Source organism: Lygodium microphyllum, chromosome 10, assembly GCF_053477565.2.
Source record: "Lygodium microphyllum isolate KBCC chromosome 10, Lygodium_microphyllum_v1.1.10, whole genome shotgun sequence".
Classification (NCBI taxonomy): domain Eukaryota; kingdom Viridiplantae; phylum Streptophyta; class Polypodiopsida; order Schizaeales; family Lygodiaceae; genus Lygodium; species Lygodium microphyllum.
In genome coordinates, this window is record NC_141144.1 from 18,170,966 (window position 1) to 18,195,170 (window position 24,205).

The 24,205-nt window shown below is 42.8% G+C and overlaps 1 protein-coding gene across 1 annotated transcript in view; it reads right to left on the minus strand.

Moving 5' to 3' along the window:
* Nucleotides 1-1,495: 1,495 nt before the first annotated feature.
* LOC148029753 (3-oxoacyl-[acyl-carrier-protein] synthase II, chloroplastic-like) overlaps nt 1,496-24,205 on the minus strand; it is a 51,285-nt gene continuing 28,575 nt past the window's right edge. The window contains exons 7-13 of the mRNA XM_087686066.1: nt 13,079-13,158; nt 12,888-12,956; nt 12,709-12,793; nt 12,391-12,545; nt 12,236-12,316; nt 1,880-1,939; nt 1,496-1,792 (exon numbers count right to left, since the gene is read on the minus strand). Coding sequence (XP_087542192.1) covers nt 1,673-1,792; nt 1,880-1,939; nt 12,236-12,316; nt 12,391-12,545; nt 12,709-12,793; nt 12,888-12,956; nt 13,079-13,158 — 650 coding nt within the window. The 3' untranslated portion in view covers nt 1,496-1,672. The remainder of the gene's footprint in view (nt 1,793-1,879; nt 1,940-12,235; nt 12,317-12,390; nt 12,546-12,708; nt 12,794-12,887; nt 12,957-13,078; nt 13,159-24,205) is intronic.

Consider the following 24,205-nt stretch of genomic DNA (forward strand, 5'->3'; position numbering starts at 1 on the left):
TCACTAGTCCCATCACATCTAATCTCCAATGCAAAACTTTTCCTTGGAGATCCAAAGGGTTTCAATGATCATGATTGAAAAAGGTATTATAATGTCAAACTTTGTGGGAGATACAATTTTCCCCAAGATCCCAATATGCAAGCTATCAAGCCTAAAAAGATCCATGTCTTCCATCCTTGGATGGGTCTTCCATCCTTGGGACCTCAAGCCCTCTTTCCACAATTTTGCCAAGAAGTTAAATAACTGCTCAGATGCACCCATTCATCACTATGCAATTACCTACAACTCCTAATAAAGCTTTTGCAAGAGACACCCACACCATATGAGGATGGCGTGCCACCCCTCTCCTTCGACATTATTGCCTGCATATCTATTCATGTCTAATATGGACCCTTAAATATCTTGGCCAAATCTCTTCAAAAGAGCTCACGGTTGTGTATTGGCAGCTCTCTCTACTCCTTGCTATGATACCTATTTCAATGTCTCATCACAGTGCTGTCCAAGAAAGGAATCAAACAATTGATATAGTGAAGCACAACATATTTGAGTGATACATCCGACAAGGTGTATGTCCTTTTCGACAAAAATATCACAAGCACTTTCTTACACTTTAAACCAATGAAGACAAATTAATTTGACACCTACCCTAGAATGTTTAGACTCTAGATCTCAGTGTCTCAATCTAGGGTGCTGATTATGGTATGCACCTTGATTACTTGTAATAAAGCTACTGGTGCTAGCTTGTTACAGTATGCATCGTTTAATATTGCCAAAACTGCTGTGTGTCTACATTGGAAGGTGATGGTCTCATGCATTTTGGCTATATTTTTAGATTTGCCTTCAACATCATCTTTCATACAATTAATTTTGACATTGGCTACACATGCTCCATTATTCTCATAATAAACAAGAACAAAAAATAGGACTAAGATTAGATCATTGCACTTTGGAACAACCACATGAAGTCACAATGAGAACACAGCATTCAAAAGCTACAATTCTTATTATGAGGTTGTCGAAAGATCGAAGAATATGGTGAAGCTGCCCCTTACCAGCATTAGGCTCAAGAAACAACCTATACTATGGAAGCAGCATCCAAAGTCAAAGAACTGGTTGGTACAACATTTGCTTTCCCAAGCAACATTCTTATGGTGAGGTTGCCCTTACCAGCACAACATGGAATTATTGGAAATCAGTCCAACTGTATACCAATAAAGTGAGCATTTTCAGGAGTGGGCTTTCATCAAAACTTCATAGCAGGCACATTTATGAACAAGTTACATTTTAGGCATTAAAACTTTTATGAATTTTAGCAGTCTCCTTCACACTTAATTGGATGTAAAACACCCATTTTCTCAGATAAGGTGTGCTTGCTTTGACAATGCACAGGCAAGAAACAGTCAGATATGGAGTCAGAACACAAGTGCATCATGCATCAAACACAGTAAAAGTGAAAAAGAAAAATATCAGACCTGAAGTGCATCATGGAGAAATACAGGAGGTAAAAATCATGAATTTTATTACTGCATGATGCAAAATGCACTGAATACAAGAGAGCTCCTTATACATTATGCACATTGTATGCAGTTTGATTCACGAGCTCTCGATAAACTATAAGGATTCAGTACGCAAAAGCATTGCAATTTTTTCGAAGCAGGTTGCTCGACTCCGACTAATCATGAAAAGGAGCAAGGACAATGGAGGAATTGTGGCCCCCAAAACCAAATGAATTGGACAATGCCACTTTGATATCCAGTTTTTGCTTCTTTCCACTGACAACAACATCCATGTCCTGATTTCAACACACATTTTCCCAGCATAAGGTCATCATTTGATCTGTTTCATTAAAAGGAGAAACAAAACTTAAGGAAAAACTTACTATCTCTTTTTCAGGATTTTCAAGATTGATGGTCGGATGAACCCACCCAGTTCTGATAGCCTGAAACATAAATCACAAAGGAGCACACATCAATATATATATATATATATATATAGAGAGAGAGAGAGAGAGAGAGAGTTGTAACTTGTAAGATAGGGGATAAAAGGTTTCAAACAAAGTCAGTCCAAACCAATTACATTGATGACCAATGACTCCACAAGCTTGAACACGACCATAGTTTTCTACCACGAAAGACCAAACTGGTGCTAGATTGCACCACAATTTGCACAAATACTTTAGTTGAGAGGGCTTCAACGTGAAATCAGATAAAAGATGAGATGCCGTGACACATAGGACATCCACATTGGACATTTGACATAAGCATAGTTGACAAGGGTTTCTGAAACCGGAGGTATGAAACGGGTAGGTTTCATAGGAGTCTCCTAAAACATTAGAAACAAGTTTCATTAGATATGGAAGAAAACTATCATGAGACTTTATACGTATAGAGTATGATACATAAAATGTCCTTCCAAAAAAGTCATAAAGATCTGTCATCACTACCTAGGGTTGCTTGTTACACCCCCAATCTTAAATCATAGAGATGTTGCAACAACAATGTTAAACCCTACACACTGGGCAAGATATTCATTACACGAATCTACACTATTGTTCCCAAATTGCCTTTTCATGTCACGGCCAACCCTAACCTTGTGTGGTAAAGAATAATTCCTCCGATATGGTGTAAGACCTACAAAGGATCTTGCATGTACAAGTATTTTACCTTGTGTCATGAAGAATAAATGCCTTAGAGAATGTGGTTGAAGACCTATAAAGTAAGATTGAAGTTTGAGCAGAAGTACATTACCTTGTATGTTGGACTAGGAGGTGGTACACTGCATTTAAGCCTCACATGAGGGTATTGATGAGGTGGAGCATGCTCCTAGTTTTGAGGATCTAATACCGCATGTGAATAGTGGTTACAATGACCATCAAGAAGAATGAACTTGTCATTAGAATTGGTCAATTCTATGGACTCTGCCCAATATTTAGTGTGTAGTGTGGACACAACTAAGTTGTGTTACTACTTTTAGAGTAAATTTAACTCTAGTTAAGTTAGGGATAGATCTAACTTACTTTAGACCTTTCGTACTTTCATCCTATCATTCTAGTACTTGCATCTTTTGAGTGTGGGACTGCTGCCCACTCTAGCTCACTATCCATGTCCATTCTCTTTGAATCCACCCTCTGTCCCAAGGAGGGAGGAGATTCGATAAACATCATAAATAGATCATATGGCACTTACTAGACCAAATGAGAAAAAAATGTAGATTTCAAAGCTGAATTACACTACTTTTGATATGTTAAATATGGGGCTGCTTCATTGTTTTTTGGGGATTCCATTCACCCAAATCCAGCATGGTATTGTTATGTCTTTATAAAGACACATATGTTCCAAAGTTGCTAGTCAGATTTAACATGCAAGCTTGTAAAACTATTGTTGGGAATAAAGGCTTATTGTGCCTTTTTCAATGTTCAAGTGTGAACACACCCTTACACTCTTGTACTTTACATACTATCTAAACCTAAAAAGTGGTGCATTCATCATTGTACCGTATACCCATTGTGTCATGCTTACACTCCTGTGACTTACTCTTTTCTACTGCTCCCTGCACAAAATTTGGGACTCAATCTCAACTCACTCAATCTCGATCCAGCAGCTCCACAACTCCAACAAATAGGTATCAGAGCAGGTGACTAGCATGAGGTTACTGGCCTGAGGTGACAGGCGACAGACTGGTGTGAGCAGCTGGACGTGTCAAGACAGGCTCCATGTTGTCACAGACCTGCAACAGTCAGGGCGAGTCGGGCAAAGACGTTGCAAGGACTACTGTCATCTTCTCACAAGAAACAAAAGCCAAACTCCAAAAGTATCAAAGCTTCCTTACAATCCTCAAATTGAAAACAGTGTGAAAGCTGTCTAATATACTTCAACCTGGCTCATCATAATGCCCCCTGAATGTGAACAATTGTACGCCAAGATAATAGTGCAACAGTCCCATATCTGTCATGGCAAGGGGTTCCAGCAAATCTGCCTTAAAATCAGTAATCTACTGAGTAGAACTGCCAGCTACAAGCATGTCATCCACATGTAGAACTAAGAGAGTAAATCTGCCCCATTCTAAAGAATATGAAACCCAATGTTGAGCAAACTAGCAAGTATCTTTGCATACATGCATGGAGTGTTAGAGAGTAACATTCCCTGGACAGGAGGCAATCCATGTGGCAGGAGTGCAGGCAGCAAGGCAGATGACACGTGGCAAGTCGGCCAGGCACAGGTGACACATAGCAGGCAGTCGAACAGCAGCAATCAGACAGCAGCCTGCATTACTTTTTGTGTTTTTCCCAGCCTATTTACAAGCCCTGATTTCAGTAGTCTCTATCAATTGTTTTCACAGATTTCAGGCTGCAGACCGTGGAGACTGCTCTCGGGGCTGACAAAGACTAAGACCTTCGAGGTGGAGACATATGCAGATATTCTCTCTGCACCTGTGTATATATCTGCATCTTTTTACAGCATTCTTCACTGCAAATTTTCCGTGTTTCACTCTCTCTCTCTCTCTCTCTCTCTCTCTCTCTCTCTCTCTCTCTCTCATTCGCTTCTGCATTGCTTCACTCTGACATGGTATCAGAGCATTGAAGGACTGGACCCATTTGAAGAGGAGATTTCAGTGCGACACAAGGCTGTCTTTTCAACATTCAAGTGTGAGCAAGCGGGCTGCACATCAAAACAAGGCTGAGGTGAGCATGGGCATGTGAGAAAGGAGAAGATTTGCTTAAGTTGCTGCTGGTTTTTGCTGTTAGAGAAGGAAGAAGGCTGCTATTTTGGGCCTTCAAGTGCAGATTTTGCCTTTTCATCACCTCCAATGGGTGAAGAAGGAGTGGGACGAGCGAATCAGAGCCCTAACACGCTGTATTCTCACAATCAAAGGAGGCTGCTTTTTGTGTTTTGTGCATGCATTGTAGGTGAAGATGTCTTTTGAGGCTGAGACAAAGTTTCAAGCGATCATGGACCGGAAGGTGCCCGTCTCACCGGCTCTTCTATCATATCAAAAGCTCGATGGCAAGAATTGCCGCATCCAATAGGTCATGATGCTTGCCAATCTGGAGCCCTATGATTTGGCAGAGCTTGTTACGGAGGCTATTCATCGTCCTTCTTCGTGAGACGAGCCCCGACTCACTTCCAGTAATAAGGTGGAGTTAGCAAAGGCTCAGGCACATTGGGATAAACTCAATGCTCGCATTCACCCGTTTTTATCTCTCTCATGTACTACAGCTGTTATCTCTCATATTGAGCACTTGACGGTGGCTCGGGAGATATGGCTAGAGCTTGATCAGATGTACAATCGAATGACTGTCATGAAGCGAGTTTCTTTGGAAGTGCAGATGCAAACCATGAGTGTCAACAAGTCATCTTCTATGCAAAAGCATATCAACAAGCTGAGACAACTTCAGATGCAGGTTCAAAACGTAGGGAAGGCAATCATTCTAAAGACATGGCGATAACTCTTCTTTCACAGTTACCACCCCACTTCAGCAGTTTTTATTCCACCTTGATTGCTTCATGACAGTCTAAGACTTTTCGGTGGGAAGAGTTAGTTCCTATGGTCTTGGACCAAGAGGAGCACCTGAAAGGAACCAATGCTTCAAAATCTAAGGCCTTGGTTGGTCAATCCTCTCAAAAGAAAGAGAATGACCAAAAGAAGAAAAAGGACGACAAATCTAAGGACAAAGAAAAGGAGTCTACTTGTCACATTTAAGGCAAACCAGGTCACAGAAGAAGGATTGCCCCAACAACGAGAAGAAAGAGAATGAGAATGAGAAATCTTTAAAGGATTCCAGAGCGGTGGGTGCTCCCTCATCAACTGCTTTCCTCCACTTGGAGGTGGTTGAGGATTTGCCTCTGACGGCTTCTAAGGCTACGTTGACAATCCCATACACTCAAGAATGGATTCTGGACAGTGGTGCCTCAAGGCACATGACTCCTTCAACATGTTGCTCATTTGCAGCCTTCACACAGCTAGATTCTCATCGGTGACAGTTTGTCTATTCCTATAGAGGGACGAGGAAACATGCATATTATTCCAAATGGATGTGGTGGTGCCCATACATCCGAGATACTTTATGTGCTAGCTTTGGGATACCATCTCCTTTCGGTGCACAAGATTTGTGCCCTCAACCTTCTTTTGGTCGAATTTGATGAGGATTCTTTTCAGATTCTTGATCATGGATCGAAACAGGTTCTTTCTTCAGGTTATGAGGAGAATGGAGTCAACAAGTTGTGGTCTTCTTCTACCTTGACTTCTCTTCTTCTTACCTCTCAAACTCAATCCGAGCTTTGGCATGCTTGGTTTGGCCACCTCAATTATGATCATCTTCGGAAGGCATCCAAGGGACAGTTTGTTCGAGGTTTGTCGGATATTGTGGTGAGCCAACAACCTTGTGTATCCTACATTCGTGGGAAATACACTCGTGACACTGTTCCCAACAAGGCTTCGAGGCGGTCTTTAGCACCCTTGGAGTTTGTCTCTACCGATCTTTGTGGACCGATGAGAACAAAGTCCCTTAGAGGGAGCTTGTATTTTATGCTAATTGTGGATGATTACAACAACATGACATGGGCTATTTCTTGAAGTTGAAGTCGGAGGCTTTCTCCAACTTTAAGGATTGGTTGTGGTTTGAGGAGAACCGATCGGGCCGGAAGCTGAAGACCTTACGATCGGACAAGGACAGAGAATTCGTTTCTAATGAGCTTGCTCGTTTTTGTGCAAATCATGGTATTCAGCAAGAGTTTGCAAATACAAACGCCCCTCAAGAAAATGGCATCTTGGAGCAGAAGAATCGCAATGTGATCGAGATGGCCCATACCATGATGGAGCACTGTCACACACCTCAGTGTCTATGGGATGAGGCTGTGGCTATCGCACTTCACATCCTTAATCGTTCCCCTACTTTTGCTATTGTTGATATGACTTCATATGAAGCGTACTTTGGGTCTAGGCCAAATGCTTCTTATTTCAGGGTTTTTAGGTGTAATGCCTATGTTCACATCCCGAAGACACAATGCGAAAATTTTGAAGCAAATTCCAAAAGACAAGTGTTTGGGGGCTATAGCTCGCAGTCTCAAGGCTACCAATTGTTGATCCTGTTAAGCGAGATGCCCATGCGAGCCGAGTTGTTAGGTTCGTGGAAGTTCCAACCTCAGAGGGATGTGAGGAACACCTTGTTCTTAGAGATCCCGATGATAGCTGAGCACTAGCGACTATTCCTCTGGAGCTTGTGCCTCTTGAGGACTCTTCTTCGAATGAGGAGCTTAGTTCTCAACCACCGGATTCACTGATTGCTTCCCCGCCGTCGATGAACCTTCCAAGAACTTTAGCAGATGGAGGGCGACAAGGGGAGATCCGACCTCCTCCTCGTTGGACTCGTGACACTATTCATAATGCAAGGATTAAGGGGATCCCTAAGGAGTGGCAGCCGTAGGCTGGCCCACGGCGTTCTCGGAGGAACCAAGCTTGTTTACACCAAGCTTGTTTACACTAATTATCATTTGATGACTCGTGTCATGCAAGATCGGGAGCCCACTTCCATGAAGGAGACTTTACAGCATGATCATTGGCGGAAAGATATTGAGCAAGAGCTCAAGTCGATTGAGAGGAATGGCACTTAGTATCTGGTCTATTGCAAGACAAAGGACAATCTTGCAAACTTGTTTACTAAAGAGCTTTCCCACGCTTTACTTCGACAGCACTCCAAATCCCTTAGCCTTGTGCTGTGTCCAAGATTTAAGAGGGGGTGTTACAGAGTGGCACTTCCTAGACAAGCAGGTGCAATTTTCACCTGGCAGTCCATGTGGCGAGAGTGCAAGTGGCAAGGCGGATGACACGTGGCAGGTGGGCCAGGCACGAGGGACATGTGGTAGGTGAGCCACGCGCAAGTGACACGTGGCAAGCAATCGAACAGCAATCATTTGCATTTAATGCAACCAACTTGCATTATTTTTTGTGTTTTTTCAGTCTACTTATAGGCCCCGATTTCAACAATCTCTATCAGTTGTTTTCACAAATGTCAGGTTGCAGACCGTGGAGACTACTCTCGGGACTAACGGAAACTGAGATCTACGAGGTGGAGACATACGCAAATATTCCCTCTGCACCCATGTGTATTTCTGCATCTATATACAACATTCTTCATTGCAGATTTTTTGTGTTTCATTGTCTCTTTCTCTCTCTCTCTCTGTTCACAACCAATCTTCTCTATCAATATGAGGAATCCATTGTGCAGCTCTATAACTCCATTTGCAACATGGTCCATTGTTGTTTTTCACCTGAATTTCATCAAAACAAGTTATTACAGCAAACTAGGTTGGGATCCACTCCTCCTTTAACATTGCAAGCCTTGTGTACTTTCTACACAACTTAGTCGCAAAGAAAGTAACTTTCTTATATTTTCATTGCAAGAAAATCCTCTATTTGTGAGAGGAACAACGTGGGATTGCATGAGGACTATGCAAGACAATTGTCAAAGCAAATGCTCCATGAAATTGGGCTCAAATGTTGACTATCATTTTTAGAGTTTCGCAAGCTTGAGTGTTAATGTGCATTTTTGAAGACCTTAAAGCTAGTGGGAGACCACATTGAAGGTGACAAGATCATTGAGCACCTTTGGATCAGTCAAGTCAAGTGAAATCGCTACAAATACAACCATTTGTAACTAATTTGGAGCATATAAAAGTGAGATTATATCTCATGTTGTAAGAAAGGCATTGAAAAATTAGAGAAATGCAAGTCAAGGCCTAACAGAATATATATTGCAAGGATCATGTCAAAGCTTCCCTCTGGTTTCATGCATGAATTGAATGCTAGTTTGGTGTGATAACGATGCAAGTCCAAATTTAATCAATCTAACTGTGAATTAGATGTGTTAAGGTTAGGGAAAAGTATTGGGATTGATGCATGAACAAAGCTGAGGCTTCATACAACAGATCAAATCAATTTGAAACTAAGATTTGCATGTATTGCACGTTACTTGCAGACTTGAAGTGCACAGCAATGTAGGACCAAGTTTGCACCTTCAATGTCACTTTTGCAAATTGGATTGAGAGTGTAAATGGACTGATTTGTTATGCATTTAGTCAAGGTTGATGAGAGTGACTAAGAACACCGTGCTAGAGACAAGCCTAAGCTGATTTAAGGGCAAGCACATCTCAATCATTGGCGTTGAGAGTGTTGGTTTGTGACAACAAGTTACTTGTGGCCCTCATCAGTTTGAGGCATATACAATTGAGCACAATAGTCAATTATAGATTGAAAAGTGTTTCCTCTTGAAGTACTTTGCACTCCCCAATTGTTGATCTAAATCTACAGCTGATTGAAGAAGGGCAAGAATGAATCAAAGACATCAAAGGCATCAATACACGGCTGTTTTTGATAGTCTATCCAAGGTGATGTTGCATACTTAGCAGTCGATGCATGGCTTAGGTATGGCATGGCCCCAATGGCATGTGCATGATGTGCTGAGTTAAAGGAGACACATAGGCATTGTCTATGGGACTATCCCGGAGCTTGAGAGGTACAAAGAAAATGTCTCAGGATACCCTTCACACCACAGCACAGACTATGGTTGCAACTTTGAGTATAGTAGCTTGGGTCATATACAAAGGTCCAAGGTCCAACATACAATTGTCAAGATCTTCAAGGGAGCCACACTTTTCTCATCATTGGCCAGCATTTGAGCAACTTCTCCCCTCCAAACTGAGTTGATGGACTACCAGTCCACCTATGCTATAGACCTCCAAGATGTTCCTACTACAAAGACTCTTTCAAGGATTTGGACAAAGATCATCCATACTCACCACAATAGATAGAAGAGGTTGTAGGGTGGTTCTAAGAGGAAGAGAGATGTTTTCGTGCAAACTTGGGACTCCAGTCTAGCACTATAGCCCACCAAGTCAGTCATTCACACAACCATTGTATTTAGGATGTACTTTGTGTTCTTTGTACTTCCTGTTTTACCTCAAGAGGGATTTCCTCTAAGGTTCTCTCTTAGAAAAAATGACAGTTCTTGTTCGAGTTCGATACCTATAGACTTCGCTTTGTGAAGTGTAGCCAATAAACATGTGTTTCATTGCCTTGTCCTGACTTATGTCTTGACTGAGAGAGTATATATGCATACACCAAAGAACCAAAGATCTGTATTGTCCAAAGCTCTAGCTTACAACCTATCCATCTCTATGAACCACGTGTAACTTACAGGATACACAACAACACTTTCATCCCAGGAATCCTCCCAGCAAGCAGCCCAGACAAAAATGTTTAGTCAAGTTGTTTTTGAAAAATCTGCCACTGTCATGTGAATGCGTTTGAACCAAGCTACCATAATTTATAGATGCCCCAATCTCCCATGCCAAAGGTGAGCATCAACAAAGAACCAAATCAGCCACTGTATTGGCTTCAATAGCACCAGCCCCTTTGTCATAATTTCTCATAAAAATCAAAAACTGCATAATATCATAGACCAAGCAACAATGACCATCAAAAGTAACTCTACAATCAGCTTTGGTAGTGGCGGTAACTGAAAGTAAATTCTGTTTAGTCCCTGGAACATAAAGGACATCCAAAAGAGGGACTGCATCAACTGAGACTGATGCAAGCCCAATCATGCCAATGCCTTGCATTGCATGTGAAGCATTGTGGGCACAAGAACAGCATTCCCCATTGGTGCATCACACAAGGAAACAACTAAAGGCATGATGTGATGTGCTTAGAAGCATTCAAGCACCACTAGTAAAGTACCATGAAGACATAGCATCAATAGCAAATGTAAGAGTGTCAAGCTTGGACGGGTCGTACTGAAATGCAACCAAATTAGCTGGCACACTACGAGATAAAATGTGGTAGAATGCATGCCAACTGCAGAAGAAGCTGGAACCAAGCTGAAGGCTCAAAGCAAAAGGTGGTAGCATCGCACACAAGGGTCAAGAACACTCGAGGAGGAGGTTCCAGCTCCATGACACACAGGGGTCAAGGACACTCAAAGAAGCAGCTCATGCTGTTGAAGGTAGGACGGGCTGAAGATGTTATGATTTGCTGGTTTAGTAGACTTTTAGTTTGATGGTGGTAAGCATTTCGAGTTGTATACTGACAATTGAATATGTGTAGAACATTGCAATAAAAAACCCACACACAACTGAAGGCACACATAATTGCCACTTTTGCCCCCAGTTTAACCTAATTTCCATACTAGGAAACATCTACAAACTGATCACTTAGTTGTAAAACTTACCCAATTTTTGTAAAATCTTGGATTCTTCAGCAAAAATTAAAAAGCTACAACCAATTTACAATGTCAATTTTCTACCTTGCCTGCATTGCTGGGCTCACTGTTTTTTTGAAGATCATTTCAACACTATAGACTCTTCCAATGGTTCATGAGGATCACAGGCCTTCAATGGGGCGTGGAACTTAAAATAGTAACGAGTAAGTACCAGCCAAAACAAAGCAAAAAGTTGAGGCCCTATAAATGTGATTGGCAGCCTATAGGACTCTGATCTGCAGTACTGAATCATTTAACATCAACACATGGATTTGGAGTAAATGGAGCATTCTTGTGCTCTCTTATAAGAGAAAGTTAAGATATCAGAAAAATCTTGTGTAGGTATTGATACATGTTGCATGGTATGTAAAGCACTTAAAGCACTGTACAGCCTCATGAAATGCAGCCTTACAGCATACATGCAAACAGACAAAGGAAAAATGGACAGTACTGCCAAACTGGTAGTAATCTAAAACCAGTCAGATCTGATGGAAGTGGTAGTCAGACACTCCAAAACACTTGAAAAACTTCAATCTATTCCATCAAGTCTGCTACAAGCAAAAGACATATCTGTGTTTATCTGACAGGACATGATCACTTGCTAATGACAATACTATTTTGCGGGCTTGTGAAATTTCAGCAATATCCAAGCAAACCGATCTGTGGAAGCTGAGACGAGATTTTTTAGCATCCACCTGGTTGCGTAGGAGCAGAAAAGCACTCTTAAGTAACTCAAGAAACACTTCGGTGAATAAGATCAATCACTTTGCTGCATCTTAAGTGACATGCTTGCTACATAGTGATATAACAGCACATTGCTGCTTAGTGAAATGCAAGCAAACATTTGCATATTAACTGAAAGCAAATGCTACATGGACAAAGATGCAGACAGTCATGACAAAATAGCTTAGGTGAATGGAGCACAAACCACTAATGATAGCTACATCTAAAGTAACTCAGGCTACTAAATCCAAAACATACCTGTACAGTTGCAATAGCTTCAACTGCACCAGAAGCTCCCAAAAGATGGCCAATCATCGACTTTGTGGAGTTCATTTTCAGCTACATGGAAAATACAGAGTTTTTAACTGTCAATTTGCATGTGGACAGCTAAATGCTAGAGAGAGGAAGTATACCTCTGGGTTTCTACCAAAAGTACGCATCAGAGCCCTATATTCCTGAAGATCACCAGCAAGAGTTGAAGTCGCATGGGCATTTACATAGTTAACATCCTCTTTACGAACTCCAGCCTGAGCCAAAGCCTTTTCTATACAAAGCATAACGCCAGTCCCTACAGGAAAGAAGAGTTCACTCAGTGAGAAAAACTCTCTCCCCCTCCTTCAGAGCATGAAGACTTTTGCGATCGATCCAGGACCTAAATCTGCAAACTGAAATTCTATGGCAATTAAACAACATTCTTCTACAAACCCCCCTCCCCCTTTCACATTAACTACCTTCAGGGTGAGGTTCAGTCATGTGATAGGCGTCGCAAGTAACACTACCGCCAAGGAACTCTGCATAAATAGTTGCTCCCCTTTTCTGCAGGAAGACATCTTCCTCATTGATTCAAGAACAAAAACAATTCCAAACCACCTGAAACAAGGTAGAACCAGATAATCTTATATGATCAAACCTTTGCATGCTCCAATTCTTCTAGAAGCAGAACACCTGCACCTTCTCCCATGACAAAACCATCTCGCTCCTGAGAAAATGAAGAGTGCACAGAACAGATTTAAACAAAATTCTGCCTGCCACAAAGTAAAACAATCTGAAAACACTGATGAAGTAGGAAACAAGAACCACCACACTGATAAGACTACTTACAATGTCCCAAGGCCTGGATGCCTTCTGTGGATTATCATTTCTCTGCGACAAAGCCCTACAAGCCACAAAACCTCCTAACCCTGCATTCAAAAGAGTGCGAGACTTAGACGTGCCTGTACAAACCAAGCACTTCCATAAGTACAGCAGTGCTGAGAACTACAAGCAAATGTCAGCACAAAACAGGATCCGAGTCAAGTTGCATGCCTTCTAACAAAGGAATGAGAAGTTCTTTAAAAGTCTCATTCAGATTGCATTCATAAAGCACATGTAAGCACAAAACAAGCCCTTTAGCGAAGGAATAAGAAATTCTATAAACATTCTTCATATTCCAATTTCATTCATAAAGCAGACGAAACATTGAACTTCTCCAAAGAGAGAAAAGTACAACAAATGGATAATGCTTAGGAGTTTGAAGCATGTCTACTCCAAATTTCTGAGGTTTATCATGCTCAGTCTACTGAATGTTGAAACCTTGTATTCTCTAAGTTCTCTCTATCAATCCAAGGCACACTTCCAATTCAATTTAGTTCCTCAATTTGCAAACCTTTCATTCACCCATGTCATTGTCATATCAAGCATTTCCCCCATACTAACCTCAATACTAAGCAATCTTGGGAGAATGTGCTTCCACTATCAACTTGCCCACTTTGGCATTTGTCTTGGCAGTTTCTCCCATGGTGGGAAAACTTTCCAAGTCATATACAAAACTAAACATTAGTTTGGACTGACACTTGAGCATGGTGACATTAATATGTGTTTTGTGCCCATGAGAATGCAATCAAATATGTCATGCTGGAAACTTTGGTTCCGTATTCGAAACCACCCTATGATTACAGGTTTACAGAAAATGTTCAACATCACAACCGAAATAACAACAACAAATCAAAAATCAAAAATCAAAAACATGAATTTCTAAGGTTTTTTTTTCTCTCTTGCGGATGTAACTTTGAAAAGTGCATATCCAACATTACAAAAATGTTCCTTTTTTTCCAAAAACATAAAGGCACAAACACTCATGCCTGATGTATTAAGGTTTTCTTTATCTACTATGGATGTAGCTGTGGAAAGTGCATGAGAAAATGCAGAATGTATCCTTCCAAGAAGAATGAAACCAAAGGAGCAGAAACTACAAGCCCTGAAAACAACAAAAGCGGACAAAGTGCGCTTGAGTGTGATTCCTTCACCGTAATATAAACGAGGGCAAACTCTTTCCTTCTGTTATGGTCCAATTTCACAAACCCGAAATAAATTCTTCAAATTATAAACTCACAAGTAAGTAAAACCAGCAATCAATGCACATACATAACATGCACTTTAGTGAACAGGTTCATAGCATTCAGACATTGTGTACAACTCAATCACATGTATCAATGATCCCATAGCCAGGTAAAGGCCTGACCAGTGAGCATACAAGCAGCTTGTGTTGCACATGCGAAGACCAGTATAACACTGCAAATAAAGACACCAGTGCAATGATAACAACAGTGAAAGGTATTTGCACACTGTGACAGGGGCATGGCATGGTTAAAACTCAAGCAATTGTAAGGAAAAAGGCATGTTGAGATGCTACAGCCAACAGCCAGCTCACCCTAACACCAACAGCCAACCTGACCCACTTTGGCTAGGCAGCTGAGTTCTCTTCATCTTTCCCTTTAAAGGGCTCCTATTTCCATCTAATTGGCCCTGTAACCTCTCTAATTTATTGTGGTTCCCATGCCTTCTCATTATTTCACAAACAACTAGTTTGTGTTGCCAAAGATATTTGAGGACCTTCCTACCATCCTACATAGTTAACCACTATCAAAGTGATTCCAACACATCTCTCTCTTGTACTCCTTTTATCACACACAATGTAATATTTTTTGTGCATTTCATTACCTAGACGCTCTAAATTTAGTATCACAATTCATACATACATTCTTTGCACTCTGGCTTACATGTCAAGCATGTCCTCTCTTTCAATGTCCAAAGATAATGTTCACTATGGATTGCACAAATAGGTTGAGAGGGCAAATTTTTCTCAATCCAAGGGGCACTGCAAAAATGACCTTGGATAACATTCAACAAGAAATGTTAAACAATGCCGTAAGAAACTGTGCATTCAGTGTCTCATGTAGCAACTACCAGTGTGAGCGACAATATTTGCCAATTTCATCCACTCCAAGTCTAAGGATTCATGAAATAGGTACACAACCCTAGCTTGGTCAAAGGGAGGCAATCTTCAATAGATGTTCAAAAACCTCTCCACGAGTGGAATTGTCCAAATCTCCTATGACACATGAACACAGCCAGTCGCATAGTCTTCCAAGTCTAACTTACAACGAAACAACCTCAACCCTTGGATGGAGCCTAAGGATTCCTAAATTTCTCCAAGTCATCCTAAGTACATCTAGCCTTTATGAACATTGTATCCTTACAATCAATTGGCATATCATGAAGACAACCACTTTGCACGAACTTACTCATCAAGAGGTCTCCAAATCTACCTCGCAACAACAAATTAAGTCCTCAACTGTTGGATTGAACATGTGAGTCCCTAAACTTCTCAAAGTCACCTAAGAGGAAGTAATAGTGGAATACACAGTCAATAGAATGAGAGAGTCAGAGGATGAGAGAGAGAGAGAGAGAGAGAGTGTGTGTGTGTGAGTGAGTGAGTGTGTGTGTGTGTGCGCGCGCGCGCGCGCACAAGAAGTTTTTGGGGTACTTGGTACTACACTTAAAAATTCATTAATCAATGATTAGCTCTTTAAAACAGCCCCAAAATAGTAAATTACCAAAAGTTTCATTAAATAAGAAGCGGTTCTACAGAGTTTCTATGTCCCACATGCAAAAACCCTAATTTGGGAGGATCCTTCCACATTTATAAATAGACAAGCTGCCCACCATTCACCCCTGTCCTTGTGTGCAAGTTTCTCACTCCCACATGCAGATTTCAACCATCAACCTTGCACTCAATCACTGTCCAACTTATTGCCACACCATCATCAGCCTCTCCACTTTCTAGCACCTTCATCCTTCTATCACCTTGCTGCGTGGGGAGTTCTACACTGTTGCATTTGGTGTTCACAACCATCATCCTGTGGCTGACTTCACCACCTGGGGACTGCTTCCTAGCCTACGTGTTGCAACTGGTGTGGCCCCCTACATCATCCTCCACCTCCTCTACTAACTATCACTTGGTTCTCCTGCCTTGGTGATCAACGTTTTGCAATTTCTCACACTCTTACATCCCCAACTAGTGGTTACAACACTAGGATCCGTCCCCGGTGGGTGTCGCACTCTTAACACTCTTCAGCTCTACCCTGGAGCATTCTGTACATTCATTTACAGCCCTAAGGTAAAATACCCAGTACCAAGAAACATTAGCATGGCAAGCAACAGGTGTTGAAGTACAACCCCCTCTTCATTGTGGATGAGAGGGCAAATTGCCCTCTTTTGATATGCTCAAGTTCCTAGATGGGAGGAGAATCGAGATTTGGGCCAGATTTCCCTTGGCCTTTGAGCACCAGAATTACTACACATTTGGAAATGTGGACATTACCTATTTCTTTAAACATTTTTCCAACCCACTTTCAATCTTGGAGGTAAGTTACTTTGCTCCTTACTATTGATTGGGTATTGTTCTTCTTCCCAACCCCTTGCTTCCCTTTTTAAGTGGTGAAAGTCAAGGGTCCCTTTGAAGATGGAGCATGGCATTCCTTGTGAACCTAATCAAAGAGCCTTGCAAAACGCAAAATTTAATATTCAAATTCATAGGAGGTCGGTAACTAGGGCTGCGAGATGATTTGTTACATAAAATTGAAATAATTAGATGCTAACGCAAAATTTAATATTCAAATTCATAGGAGGTCGGTAACTAGGGCTGCGAGATGATTTGTTACATAAAATTGAAATAATTAGATGCTAACTCATTCTCAAATAATGGAATTTGGTAAACCAATTGTGGCGAATTCAACAACTAAACACAGGTACTCATCCACCTTGACAATCAAGTCATCCTTCTTGGTGATTTTGAGGTCTTGGAATTCATGGTCAAGATTGATATGTCACGTACAATTGTGAGCCACATATAGCGTTCAACTAAATATGCTCAACACTTAAATACAAGGTCGAAATACTAAAGTTGTGAGTGAAATTCAAGCATGAGACCCTCCATGAGCTCCATAATATCTATGGTGTTTTTGCTCTTCCAAGAGCAGATTGTCTCATGTTAGGCTAAAAACAATGCATTATACATTAAACATTAATTAATTCATTTAACTAGTGCCAAACTCAATCTTCAATGCTTAAAAGGTTTTTGTGTCCCTTAGGCCATCTCCTAAGCTTTGATTGGTTCCTCATCTATAAATAGATGGTGTGCATAGTCATTTGCTGTCAGAGTGCAACAATAAACAAGCATATGCAAGGTTTGCTCTTAGATGTTGGACATGGAGAGCAAAGAGAGAGAAAGTAACAAGACAACGTTGAGAATGTTTTAACGTTGAAGGTGAGGGCAAAATAAGTATACAAGCCTATGCACGTTTGCTAATAGTTGAAACCTCACACAATTTGTGCACAAACTAACTAACCAACAGTGATCAACATTTTGAGTTTGAGGCTGCTCATACTAGTGTATATATTATGAACAAAATTGTAATAGTTGGTATGACCCCCGAAAAATGTTTTGCATGAAGAAAGCCCAATGTATCTCACTTAAAAGTGTTTCGTTGTATCGCATATGGTCACGTGCTTGATGAATTTCAAGAAAAAACTTGACCCAAAGGTTTAAAAATGTATTTTCATTGGATACTCTACAAAGCAGAAAGGATATCATTGTTATGACCCTTTCACTAATGAATTTAGAGTAAGAAAGGATATTATTTTTTATGAGACGAGCAGTTGGTATGCATCTAGTGGTGATGCATTGGATAATGATGGTCATCATGTTAGTCATGTACAAACATCACCTGGTAGTAACTTTGCAATCAATCTTGGGAGGCTAAGGAGTAGCCCCACATCTTTAGGTGCATCTAGTGGTGTTGGAAGTAATAAAAAAGGAAAAAAGAAAGTGTCAGATGATAAAGATACATCTACTAGTGATGCAATTCTTGATGGAAACTCTAATGGGTCAAAGTGTTTGGACGATAAGCTCAGTATTCCTACCATTAGGACACTAGGTGTACAAAAGGCACATAGTAATGAAAAGGCTTCATTGAGTGATCTAATGATACACAAGTCTAGCAAGGTGAGATACCTTGTTAAAAGATTCAATTTTCCAAATTATGTAGCTTATCGTTATGCTTACATGGTGAAGATAGTTAAGGATGCAAAGCTCACTTGCTTTGAGAAAGTTGTTGATCATGCACATTAGGATGCAGCAATGGATGAAGAGATGGCTACATCAAAGGCCAACAAAACTTGGGATTTAATACCACTACCTAGAGGTAAGAAAGCTATTGCATATAAGTAGATCTACAAATTTAAGCATAATACAAATGATTCAATTAGCAAGTCCAAAGCTAGGCTGATTGTGAAAGGCTGTGCTCAAACATATGACATAGACTATGAAGAGACATTCAATCCAATTGCTAAGATGGCGATTGTAAGATACATGATTGCTTTGGCAACAACCAAAGGATGAACTTTGCAACATATGGATATGAAGAATGCTTTTTTGCATGGTGATTTGTAAGAAGTATATATGAAACAACCAACATGTTCTTAAGATTTGGAGCATCCCACGTATGTGAAAAAGTTAAACAAGGCATTCTATGGACTAAAGCAAGTACCTAATACATGGTCTGACAAGATTGGAGAGTATCTTGTCAATGTTGGTTTCTATGTTTCTTATGTAGATCACTCACTTTATGTGAGGAAGAGTGATGCAGGTTTGGTCATCATAGTCATCTATGTGGATGACTTGATTATTACATGTAACAGTAATAGTGGGATTATTGATCAAAGGGCTTTTGAAGCAAGAATTTGAAATGAAAGATCTTAATCTTAATGAGTTGAGATACTTTCTTGGTATTGGGATGATCATTTATGTTGATGGTATTTAATTATCCCAAACATAATATAGCTTGGATATGTTGTCCAAGTATGCTATGACAATGTGTAACCCTCTTTCAATGCAATCAAAGGATAATGTAAAGTGTTGATGTTGGGGATGAGATAGAAGACCCTACTACATTCAAGTGGATAGTAGGGAGTTTGATTTATATAACCATTACAAGACTAGACTTGGATTACTTTATGCAACCATCTAGAAAGCCTCAGTTGGATGAAGTCAATCGTATATTGAGGTACTGAAGTCCACCTTCATAACTATTACAAGGCCAGACTTGAGTTTTGTAGTTAGGCTTGTGAGTTCATTTATGCAAGAACCTAGTAAGTGTTGTGTTAAGAAATGCACTTAGCCACTTAAACAGCCCCAAAACATGCTTATTTTAGGCTTATTTTAGCCAAAACCCTAAAACGGGGAGCAGATCGAGAAAGTTAAGTGGGAGAGGTTCTAGAACCCTAATTTCTATAAATTGGCAGCCAGCCCTCCACTCTTTTACAATCTCGTTTTTGCAGGTTTCAGGTGTTACCAGCTTGCTGCCCACACCCCGGTCACGAAGAACTGTTAGCCTGCTCTTATTCAGTCTCAGTCTGTCATCTCCTGGTTGTGAGCTCCTGTCAGAGTCTGACAGGAGACAGAGGAGCTCTGTCAGTGTGTTTTCAGGCTGCCTTAGTATGTATGCAGCCCTGGGCATTTTACAGCCCAGTTCTGGGCTGTTTTTGGGGTGACTGCCCATTATTTTGGGCAGTCGGACCAGATCTGGCCAGTCGGACCAGATCTGGCCAGGTCGGCCAGTTTAGCTGGTCGGCCAGTTTTCTGGCTGGGGGCTATTTATAGCTGCCCCCCCAGTCAGTCCAGCATTCATCTCTTTCATGCTCTGCAGGTTCAGCACTGCTCCCTCCGTCTCCGTCTCCGGCATTGGTGCTGCCTCTGCTTCCAGTCTGTTCTGGTTCCCTCACTGACGCTCCGGGCTGCGTGCAGGGACTGTTCTGTCCATTCCAGTGTATTCAGCATTCATCTCAGTCAGTGCAGATTTTCTTCCTTCATTCTCTGCTTCATCTCTCCTCTCCTCTGTGTTCGTGTTCTTCTTTCGCTGCGCACTCTCAAATGGTATCATCGCCTGATTGAGAGCACGGAGGGCGCGAGAAATACCTTACTGCTGCTGTTCACAGTCCCACAACAGCCAGGCGATTCCTTCAGGAGGCTGCCAACAGGTCTACACCAGCCAGGCGACTGCATCAGAAGGCTGTACAGCCTGCGTTTGCTGTACACAGGGGCTGCCACGTCATCCAGTGACGCAGCAACCTTGCGTTTGCTGCCAGGCGACCTCCTCTGCTGCAGGGCGACCCTCCTACAGCCTGCGTTTTGCTGTTTTGCAGGTCGCTTCTACCCTGGCTGCTCCTATCCTGCAGGCGACCTCTGTCTGGGCAAGTTCCCGGTGCTGGTGGTCTCGATTCTGGTGTTCGCCATCAGATCTATTTGCGTTTTGCAGATCCAGGTGGCTGTAGGCATTTTCTGCCTGCATCTTGGTGGTTGGTGACCACACTGTTGGTCCTATTTCGTCAGCGGCACAATTTTCTTTGGTATTTTGCAGATTGGAAGATGTCTTACCAGTTTTCAGGCTTTGAAGACTCAGAGGATGAGCTTCTTTCTCATCATTCCTCTGAGCGGAGGCGGGACTATCGTGAAGTTCGACAACGGGATGACCCTCCTCGCACTCGTCCTTCTTCAATCCATGCATCTCAGAGGGTTCCATCTACTGCGAAGGTTTCTTCAGTGAAGACTGCATCTACTGTGCGGATGCCTTCCTTGATTCCCTCTATCCAGGTGCCGATTCTCCCTTCCTTTCCGAAGGAAGACAAGTTGGATGGTTCCAACTATTCCCTATGGTCATGCAAGGTGGCTTGCATCCTTGATACCTTTGATCTGTGGGATCTTGTTTCTTCGCCCATCGACCGACCCCCCGTGGATTCGTCCGATGGCACCTCTATGGACCGTGCAGCCTTATGGGATCGGCTCAACTCTCGAGCCCGTTCCTTTCTTTTTATGAGTCTCCATGATTCTGTTCTTGTACATGTTCACAGGTTAAAGACCGCGGCGGAAGTCTGGACAAAGCTTGCATCTTTGTATCAGCACAAGACCTTTGCCCACAAGATTTCCCTGGAGAAGAAGTTGCGGATGCTCAGTCTTGATGGTTCTTCTTCCATGAAGGAGCACATCACGAAGATGGAGGATATGCGAGGCGAGCTTGCCTCTCTTGGTCGTCTGATATCGTCTGAGGATATGGCGATGATTCTGTTGACTCAGCTGCCATCACCCCGCTATGATGTCTTCTACACCAGCCTCATCACTACGAGAACCCGTGAGACTCTCCTATGGGAGGAGCTTTCCCCGCTTGTCTTGGAGCATGACGAGCGACTCAAAGAGGTGGGAGCCAGTGGCTCCACCAAGGCATTTACGGCTGCCACAGGTGGTGGCAAGAAGAAGAAACAAAAGAAGGAGAAGTCCAAGGACAAGAAGGAGGAAGATAAGAAGGATGCGAAGGAGAAGAAGCCCAAGTGTCCCCATTGTGGGAAGGGCACTCATCCCGAGGAGAAGTGTTGGCAGAAGTATCCCCATTTGAAGCCTAAGGAGAAGGACTCGAAGGCGGCCCCAGCCACAACAGAATCTGCGTTTGTGCATCTCTTTGTTGAGGAAGACACTGCCCTAGCTTCTACCACTCCGGAGAAGCCTTGGCTCGTCGACAGTGGCGCATCTTCACATATGACCTTCCGTCAGGATTGGCTTCAGGATCTTCGTTCCAGAGGGGGTACAGTCACCATTGGTGACAATTCTACAGTTCCTGTTCATGGAGTGGGGACTTTACCTATGTTTTCCGACAGGCGGTCTTCCTCCGCCAAAGTGCTCTATGTGCCTGATTTGGGTTTTAACCTATTATCTGTGCATGGTCTTACTCAGTTAGGTACCCGCGTTATTTTTACTCCGGATGCAGTCACAGTGGAGGATGCTTCTACAGGTGATGCCCTTTGGACAGGTACACAGGAGGGTGGGCTTTATACGCTCACAGCCTTGGCTGCGCGGACTTCCCATGAGCTTGGGCTACTCTGGCATGCTCGGTATGGTCATTTGAACCTTGATTCTCTTCGCCGGGCTTCTAGGAGGAAGATGGTGGAGGGACTTCCTGATTTCCCTCCTCTTCACACTGTGTGCCCTAGCTGCTTGAGGGGCAAGCAGCACAGGCAGCCTCACCCGCAGGTTGCTTCTAGGAGGGCTACTTCACCGCTTGAGTTGGTTCATACCGACCTTTGCGGACCTATGGGCACGGCCTCCCTTGGGAAGGCCAAGTATTTGATGCTGATTGTGGACGACTTTAGTCGTTATGTGTGGCCTTATTTCTTGGAGTACAAGAGCGAGGCGTACTCCCGTTTCTGTGAGTGGCAGGTGTTTGTGGAGACCCAAACAACTTCCAAAGTCCGTGGTGTTCGAGCTGATCACGGTGGAGAGTTCACTTCTCACCTTTTCTCTCAGTTTTGCAGGGAGCATGGTATTCGGGTGGAGTATTCCCATCCGAACACACCATCAGAGAATGGTGTGGTGGAGCGTGCAAATCGGACCATGATTGAGATGGCCCGATCTATGCTGGAGCATAGGAGTCTTCCTCATTTCCTTTGGGGTGAGGCGGTGGCTACAGCGGTGCATATACGCAACCGCTCTCCGACTTCGACGTTACAGGACATGACTCCATATGAGGCTTTCTTTGGAAAGAAGCCTTCCGTGTCCCATTTTCGCATCTTTGGGTGCGATGCTTTTGTCCATGTGGACAAGAAGAAGAGGAAGACGAAGTTCGACTCTAAGTCGAGAAAGCTTATCTTCGTTGGTTATAGTACGACCACGAAGGGATATCGGCTCTACGACCCGACGACGCGGCAGGTTGAGGTGAGCAGGGATGTGATCTTTGATGAGGCTTCGGCCTCTGAGGATTTGATTGATGGTTCTATTTCCGATGTTTCTTCGTCATCGACGGACCCCCCCCCCACCTTCTCTCCCTTCACTTCCTTCCAGGATCACCCTTAGCACCCCCCCTATTCCTCCTCCTCCTTCGGCTTCCCTTACCCCTTTGGTGGATGTGCCTTCGTCTTCTACGAGCTCTTCTACCGCCTCTTCGGGGTTTTCACGGGATACACAGCCTTCTTCAGATGCGGAGGATTTACCTTCACTCGGTGAGGGGGAGTCCCTCTCCGATTCGGGTGCTTTACAGGTTCCGGAGACCCCCCGGTCTCCCTCACAGAAGGAGTCTCTCAGGATTCCTTTATGGTATCGCCGGCTCATGCAGGATTCAGGTGTTACTCACTTTCCTGCTTCTTCTACAGGTCCTCGTCGATCAGCCCGTTTACAGGCCCAGCGGGACAGTTCACTATGTGTGAACTATGCTCTTATGTCACAGATTCTTCAGGATTCCGAGCCTTCCACTGTGGAGGAGGCTCTTGCACAGGATATTTGGAGACAGGCTATGCAGGCCGAGCTTGACTCCATCGAGCGAAACCATACGTGGGAGCTTGTTCCGCGTCCCGCGAAACGGAAGGTGATTGGTGTGAAATGGGTCTTTAAGACCAAATATCTTGCAGATGGCTCCTTGGACAAGCATAAAGCTAGGCTTGTTGCCAAGGGTTTGGCCCAGCGTGCAGGGTTGGATTACTTTGAGACTTTTGCTCCTACAGCTAGGATGTCCACCATCCGAGTGCTTTTGGCTCTTGCTGCACATCACCGTTGGCCTGTCTATCAGATGGACGTCAAGTCTGCTTTTCTGAATGGCGTTCTTGAGGAGGAGATTTATGTTTCACAGCCTCCTGGTTTTCTTGTGCAGGGGAAGGAGGATCATGTCTACAGGCTGCGGAAGGCTCTTTATGGCCTAAAGCAGGCTCCTCGTGCTTGGTACCAGCGGATTGACCGCTTCTTTCTACAGAGTGGCTTTGCGCGCTCCGCTTATGATCCCAACCTCTACTTACGGGTTGTGGATTCTCTTTCGGTGTTTCTCATCTTGTATGTGGATGATCTTATTATTACAGGGAGCGACACTCAGCAAG